At 45.5% G+C, this 8,301-nt stretch overlaps 1 protein-coding gene across 1 annotated transcript in view; it reads right to left on the reverse strand.

The window, feature by feature from the left end:
* The window catches only part of gas7b (growth arrest-specific 7b), a 65,820-nt gene extending 62,868 nt beyond the window's left edge, over positions 1-2,952 (reverse strand). Inside the window, exon 1 of the mRNA XM_076093590.1 lies at positions 2,694-2,952. Coding sequence (XP_075949705.1) covers positions 2,694-2,873 — 180 coding nt within the window. The 5' untranslated portion in view covers positions 2,874-2,952. The remainder of the gene's footprint in view (positions 1-2,693) is intronic.
* Between the last annotated feature and the right edge of the window lie 5,349 nt (positions 2,953-8,301).

Genomic DNA, 8,301 nt, shown 5'->3' on the forward strand with positions numbered 1-8,301 from the left:
CCATGCACACATGGAGATCAAAACCAGACCTCATGTTCATCTACTCTGTCATCTCATGCGTGTCCTCTCCATTAGGGCTGTAACTGACACATTTTGTATTATCTATTCATACGAGTGTGACGTTGGACCTTGGAAGCAGTAGTTTGTGAAAGCATTGTGAATGTTTATCGCTTATACCAGAGCTCAATGTGACATCTTATAGCCTGACTGATGATGAATTTGGAGGCTGATATTGATATTGAGTTGTTGTTTTTTATTTAAGACTACAATACTTAGCGATTGGAACATTCTACAGTTAAAAAATAAACTTGTAAAAACGATGTGTTGCACCACTGCCCTAAAATGACCAAAGACAGTCTCTTATTATTGGCTCACATTGACACCAATACAGTTACATTTAATATTGACCAATGGGTTTACCTCATCTTCAAAATGTCTTATTTACCGCGATATTCAATTCCCAGCTCAATAAATCAGAGAAAAGCTGCAAATCCTGTCACGATCAGGCTTTGCCTTGTGTGTTCTGTGTGTTTCTTTCTGTAGCTCCTCGCTCTACCTGTCAGCCACTCCCTCAGCACCAGTCCAACTCCCTTCACCTGTCCCTGATCAGTAATCAAGCACTCCCTCATCAGCACAACTCTCCTCACCTGTTCTAGTCACTTTATAAACCCCTGTGTCTCAGTCACTCACTGCCAGGTCATTGTTCATGTCTACCCATCCGTTTTTGCTCGTCCTGTTCCCGGTTTCCCAGTCTGTCTGCCCTGCCTCGTCCTGCCGGATTTCCCCCCTCGTCTCTTGTCTCGTCCTTGGATTCCCTGTTGTGTTCGTGAGTCATTAAAACCCTTTTTCTCACTACATCTGACTGTCTGCGCTTGAGTCCTCCATCATGCCCCGTGACAGAATGACCTGGCCCAGAATGGACTCAGCAGACCACGGTTTGGAGTGACGTCTCCCTGAGTGGTACGAGCAGTTTATGGGCACCCGCCTGGCCTTTGGAGGGCCTCGGAGTGTCCAGAAGGCAGACCGCGACCTGATGGACAGCCTGCTCAACCCTCGAAGGAGACAGAGGCAGGGGAAGGGTCAGACTCCCGTCCCCGCTGGGCCGCAGCGATTCCCCCGTCCCCGCTGGGCCGCAGCGATCCCCCGCTCCCGCTGGGCCGCAGCTAACTCCGGGACGACCGACTCCAGCTCCCCGTGTCCTGTCGGCGGGACGACCGACTCCAGCTCCCCGTGTCCTGTCGGCGGGACGACCGACTCCAGCTCCCCGTGTCCTGTCGGCGGGACGACCGACTCCAGCTCCCCGTGTCCTGTCGGCGGGACGACCGACTCCAGCTCCCCGTGTCCTGTCGGCGGGACGACCGACTCCAGCTCCCCGTGTCCTGTCGGCGGGACGACCGACTCCAGCTCCCCGTGTCCTGTCGGCGGGACGACCGACTCCAGCTCCCGGTGTCCTGTCGGCGGGACGACCGACTCCAGCTCCCCGTGTCCAGTCGGCGATCCAGCCGTCGACTCCGTGCTGCAGCCGCTCCAGGCCGCCGTCTCCGAGCAGCCGCGACCTCCAGTTTCGGCCGCCGCCGTCTCCGAACAGCAGCGACCTCCAGTCCCGACCGCTGCCACCTCCGCGCTGCAACGACTTCCAGCCCCTTACCCCGCTGGGTCATCAGTCAATCCCCCTGAGCCCCAGTCTATGGACTCCTGTTACCCGGAGCCCCATCTCCGAGAGTCAGAGACCTGTTCCCCGTCTGATCTCCAGCCTCTCGAGCCGTGTTCCCCGTCTGATCTCCAGCCTCTCGAGCCCTGTTCCCCGTCTGATCTCGAGCCCTGTTCCCCGTCTGATCTCCAGCCTCTCGAGTGCAGTTCCCCTCTTGATCACCCCCCCCACACACACACACACACACACACACACACACACACACACACACACACACACTCTCCATTCCTCAAACTGGTCTTAGGCAAGACAAGAGACCCGCTGTTGCTACATGTTCATGATCCCATCTATATCTACACAAGCCCAGAATCAGGAGGCCCTGCTTTGGTGTTACCGGGTCACAAATCATGGTAGGCTACCGTTTGTTCTCACATTCAGAGTGACGACGTGAGACTAATAGCTCAGCCTCCTGCCGGGCCCTCTTGGATACAAGCTGATTATAACAAACTGTCAGAATACTGGGTGATGATGTCACCAACTGAATCACAAACTCAATCAGTTTGATCACAGAGCCAAACACCAAATTAAAAGAAAGAAATACAAAGTGGGAGACCTTTATGAGTTTCAACAGCCGAGAGTCTGGGCTCGGTGCGGGTGCGGGGGGGGAGGAAAGAGAGACCATGAGCAAGCCCCGCGCATTCACTGGCACAGAGAGGAGACCTGAGAATTTCACTGGAATGTGTGTGGAATGAGGAAGTGTGCAGCCGCTCAGCCAGGCAGAGAGCTGACTGCTGGGAAGGTTAGAGTTAATCTGATCAGCACAGCACGAGAAACTCACTTATTAGTGCGTCTGTCAATGCGCTCTTTATCTGTGTCCAGTTACAACCTTCTACCCTGCTCACTTTGAGTGTGTGTCAATTTACAAAATAAAAATATTGCTTTTCGTAATAAAAATATATTTTTAAAATTCAACGTCACCTTATCAATTAAGATCAAACTAAGACTTACTCCAAATAAGTAATAAGAAGTGGTGTTTTCTTACCTCCAGGACCTGGACATAGCTCGAGGGAAACCATCCTCTGGCTCCATCCCGCTCCCCTTCCCACCAGCCTCCGGGCAGAGCCTGGACCACCTGAATAATGTCCCCGGCCTCGAAGCCCAGTCCCTGCTGGTGCTGCTCCCCGCTGAACGGGTACAAACTTCTGCAGTACGATCCAGACATCGCCAGCGCTACTTCTCTCACACGCGCAGTGATGATGACACTCCACTTCTCGGCACCAACAAGTCTAACTTTGTGAGTGAAGTGAAAGTTGGAGTCCGGCGCTGGGCTCAGCTCGTAGAGCAGCGAAACTTGTGTGACGCTGGTGAACAGCTTCTCCTCCTCAGCGCTCTGCTCATCCAGCTGCACGCTCCGTACGTCCGCTACAAGAGCAGCGTCAAACTGCACGGAGCGAGAGGGGTGGAAATGGATGTCTCATAAATCTCACTTCAAAATAAAAGCACAACGTGTTGGACAGTTTGTGAACGGGACAGGCTATGTTGTACGCGGTTTTTATTTTGCCAAGCAACTTTTCAGTGACAAGAATAAACTTTTATGCTCAACATTTAAAGGTCTTCTCAGTAGGCTACTACCAGCTACTGCTACACATTACCATTAGCCTGTAGTAGTAACCTACTAGGCTACCATAAAAATGAGCCTGTAGTAATGGCAGAAAACTTAGCACATAGCAATGTGTTTGTTCATTTTTCATATCTATCAGTGTTGGTGTGTCACACATTTACAAACTGCCTACTAGTGTGTTAATTGTGCTATATAAATGTATACTATAACTTTGAATTTATAGTATCATAATTATCATGAAGAACTGACAGCTCCCATCCTAAATCATATGTAATAATTATTACTAATGATTTAGTAACATCTATATTTTTTTTTCCTGGCATGTGATTTTTATGGAACGGTGCTTTTTAAGTTTTAGTGTATAAGATTCTACCGGAAGTTCTGTCTGTTATTATAGTGGACTTAACTTGCAACTGTTGGAATCTGCAGCTCCCCTTCATCTCTTCTTTACTTTATCATACACTCATTGTATATGATGATGGTGGTGATTTAATGTCGAAACCATTTCATAATTTGCTCTCATGGCCTCATTTATATTAGTACAAGTGATTAAACTGTTCATTTAATATTGGTTTATTTATTCAATTTTTTTACGTTTTAATTTAATTTTTATATTTTTATGTGAGGACCTCTGTGACTGTTTGTTTTACTGCATATAGGATATAAGACAACGGTGATGATCATATAATCTAGTTTGTCAAACGGAACTAATTCACAGAATAAAGTAAGAGTGTATCACACAGTCCTCTTTAAAGCCTTTATGTTATTTAACAAGTGAAGACTTGTTGATGGAATCTCATTTTGTTATCTTATTCAAACATTTCATTTTAAGTGAAGCAGCTTTGAGCCAAAGTGGAACATGAATTTAGCCCAAAGCACCGAAAAGCTAAAGGTTTCCTCATTTGGCCTGTTGCTTGGTATCGTGCCACATCTCTGTTTATTTATAACGACCAATTCAAGCCACAGAGAGACATCACAAATGGTTTATTAATGTGGCTGCAACAAGGCTCAGATACTGATTGGATGGAATCAATGAGAGCAATCACAACATGATTTTCATCTTACCAAAATTACCAAAAGGTGGTGCTATCATCGCTCACTAAACCATATATGGTTTATACCATATATACACTTCCCATCAACCATATATGGTTTAGTGAGCGATGATAGCACCATAGTTAATGAAACTGTCATTAGTTTACATGAGTCTCCCGCATGTAAATATACAGCCATGCTTATTTATCTTCATAATAAGGATATCTAGAACAGTCAGTATTTAAACCCTTACATATTTGATCTACTGGTAAAGTGGATGCTGGGTGTTAGAAGGTAAACTGTACAGTGATGTGTGCATGCCTGGACCTCAGCGAGGTGCCTCTGTCTCCTTCAGATGGAGCAAGAGCTCCAAGAGGAAGTGAAAAAAGAGAAACACCTTTCACTGCTGCTCAGAACAAAAGTTAAGATAAAATCCAGCATCTTCTGAGCTGTACACCAGTAACGTCATATGTCACTCACTCTTCTCTCTTTTTCCTCCAACCATATAAAGGTCACACTGGAAGGCCTTCAAATGTGTCTCTCAGTCATCTGCCCAAAGGCAGAGCAGGATGTTCAAACTTTCCTCTGCTCACCTCTTTTACTGGCTCCCACAAGCTTTCCAAACTAGCACTGCTCACCACGCTTCAGAAGAATACTGCACCTTTAGTGCCGCAGGTAGTGGAAACGGCTTTGAGGTTCCTCCTGGATGAACCGGAGCCCCTTGTTGAGGTCAGGACTTCCCAGACTTGGAGCAGGGCCTCCAGTTTGCACGCTGCTCTGAGAGACGGGGCTGAGGCTGCCAGCAAACAGACTGACAAACAGCTGGCTGACGCAGCAGCTACTTGCTTCTGTTTGAATACATCGTTTACTAGAGCTCGCCTCCTGTGTATGTGCACATCAGTGGCCCGAGACAGAGTCAAAGCCGTTTACAAAACCTTCCACCTCATAGACTTTGATGAAAGCTTGGTCACAGCTAGAGAGCGTCGTCTGTGCCATCCAGGACATGGACCACAGAGTACAGTGTGCTGTGTATAACTCGGCTCTTCATCAGCTCTTTACTGAGAAAGTGTGGCGACTATGTTCTATCCTTATAAAACTTGCTGAACATTATTGTCTTTTGTAAATGTATTGTTTACAGATGGAATTCTATTTACTTGATTTACTTAAAAGATGAAAGTTGCTCTAATGAGTATGTTGTTATTGACAGTGGATCAAATGAGTTTGATGATAATATGAAAGGTGCTGCTCGTAGTGATGGACCCACAGAGAAATATAAAATAACATTAACAGATTTTTTGAAGTCCTTTCAGCTCTAAAGAGCATTTCAGCCTCTTTCACTTTACTGTTGTGTTTCAGTCTCTCGGTGCTAATCACCCTTGTTTAACCATCAAGCAGCTGTTTTCAGCCAAAACCATATGTACAACCCACTGTACATTACTTTCTCAGCACCAAACAGCGGACAGACAAAGATAGCAATCAGCTACTGAACTTGGTGGAGCATTTAGCAGCTAAAGAGCTCCTCAGCAGGCAAACACACGACTCCAAAATAATGCTAATGTTGCTTTGTGTCTGCTGGAAGAAAGTGTTGTTCGCAATACCAACTCTCCTCCAGGAGTGTCTGCAACGACTACTGCTGTGTTGTGTGATTGAATGAATACAGCCCACAATTGGCTAACCCCCAGTCTAGACACCAATGGCGCCGTAAAACACACTTCATTCAAACTCAAAAGAAAGTGGCGATGTAATCGGCTTAAAGTCCTTGTATATGTCACATCATACAATCTTGTTAGAAACAAAATTAAATATTATTTTCAATATTCTGTCTGCCTGAGTAGCAGCGGCTGAGTTGCAGTCACACAAAAGTGATCTGTTACAGCAGTGTAGCCGCTAGCAGTTAGCTGAACACACCGTCCTTAACAGAGCAGCGGCCCAGAGCAATGCAACTGTGTGTGTCCTGGTAGCTCTGTTAGCTGTTGGGGGGGTTGGAGACTAGTGGAGTCACTAGTGGCCGGCCCCTACCAGCCAGGGACCGATTAAGAGCAGCGAGTGAAGAGTCAGCAGGCAGTTAATGGCAGTATAAAACCTTCTTGTCCTGGTGCTCTGTAGTGAGATAAAATAACCCTGATCTGTATTCATCCCAAAATACTCCAATAAAGTCTGGTGTCACTCGTGCATTTTCAAAGTTAGGACCATAAAGATTCTTTGTTGACATTACTCACCCTTTCTCTTCAAAGGATATACAGAACACAAATCAAATTTCACCCTGTGACAAATGATACAAGAAAAGTATTTTCCAGGTGTGTCATGAAATTCTTTGAACAAGCTGAACCCTCTTTTGGCTCTTTCTCCCTCCACGCTTCTTCTCTTGTCCGGGGGAGCCACCTAGCTGCTGTTCTAGTACTACAGATGATACCAGAACCCTGGGTGAGCTGCAGCACAGTGAGAATGATGGAGTTATGAGAAATATCTGGTATGAATTTAATGGATTCATTTTATAGTGTTACTAAAAGTCACCTGGTTTTTGAAAATGTAGAAACTATAAAACGACATGCATTAGATGTACAGCCCAAAATGGATATTATTAAACATACACAGGTGTCAATTAATCAACATGATCATTTCATTTCATCAAATACTCTTTGTAGGTGTAGTCAATTAGTGTAGATACTACATTTATTATAAGTTATGTTATATTCTGAGGTTCCTCAGACTGTAAATTGTACTCTCTTCCACAGGTTGTTAAAAGAAAACAAAGTATTACAGCAAAGAGGACACAACAGTGTCCTCTATGGGTATAAATGAGTCTGAGCCTCAGTCCTTGTTTTATCACTTGGAGGGAGATGGGTCTCATGCCAGACTTGTATTTGTTGAGGTTTCCTCTGTGTTTAACACAATTAAATTTAATATTTGAAACAGTTGGCTTTTAGAACAATTTGACTCAAGTAACCATCTGGGCTGGACCCTTGACTATTTAACTAATAGAACACAAAGAGTGAGGATAAATTAAATTCTGCTCGTCCACTGGGTCCTCACAAGGGTGCGTTCTTTCACCCTTAACGTATGCAGATAACTGTGTTATTGCTAGTAGGTAAAACCAAAGACTTGATCATTGATTTTAGAAGACATGTCCACACTGGGTGTAGACCGAAGGCCAAAGACCCCGACCGAGAGGAATCTTTTGTGAAGTTTGACCCTGTCCCCCTTTACCCAAACCTGTTTATTAAAGGACACTTTTTGTTACGTGGTTACTATCTCTGAGTCTCCTGTTTTATTCCTGGATCTTGCCTCCCCTGGGTTGCCACAAGACCCATGTCAACGTATTTACATTTCTGTTGATTAAAACATCAACAAGTATCGGCTGTTACAGAATATTTGCTGAGTTTTCCCTTCATTCAGACAGAAAGCTCATTCAAACTGAGTGTCTCAGACAAATGACATTTCTGACTTTGAGACACTGACAGAGAAACAACGGAGTAAATGGGCGACCGTGGCTCACTGGGTAGAGAGGGTCGTCCGGTAACCGCAAGGTCGGTGGGTCGATCCTTGGCTGCTACGCGTCCTGTGTCGAAGTGTCCCTGAGCAAGACACTGAACCTCTAACTGCTCCCCCGGCGCTTCTCAGGGGCAGCCTGCCTATATACAGGGATGGGTCAAATGCAGAGAACTTATTAGTCCCCACTGTGGGACTAATAAGGATTTAAAATAAAAAATAAAGAATCCCTCTGTCTGGTGTGCTAAACAAACAGGATGGAGTGACGCAGCTAAATATATGCTTCATCCGAAGAGTCTCTGCAGCCGTCTCTGTGATAATTGGTCTAATTGTGGATAATTCACTGCTAGCATTAGGTATTGCATGTAGCTGAGTGACAGTGAAGAGGACGGCTATTTTAACTCAGAATGTAAATGTCAGCAGGCATTCTGCTGGGATCTGCCCTGATCTCTGCAAACAGATGCTCAAATTAAATGCAAACTGCCCACACAGAGGGACTTACTCT

This window comes from Anarhichas minor, unplaced genomic scaffold (assembly GCF_050575085.1).
Source record: "Anarhichas minor isolate MPS153535 unplaced genomic scaffold, ASM5057508v1 ptg000017l, whole genome shotgun sequence".
Classification (NCBI taxonomy): domain Eukaryota; kingdom Metazoa; phylum Chordata; class Actinopteri; order Perciformes; family Anarhichadidae; genus Anarhichas; species Anarhichas minor.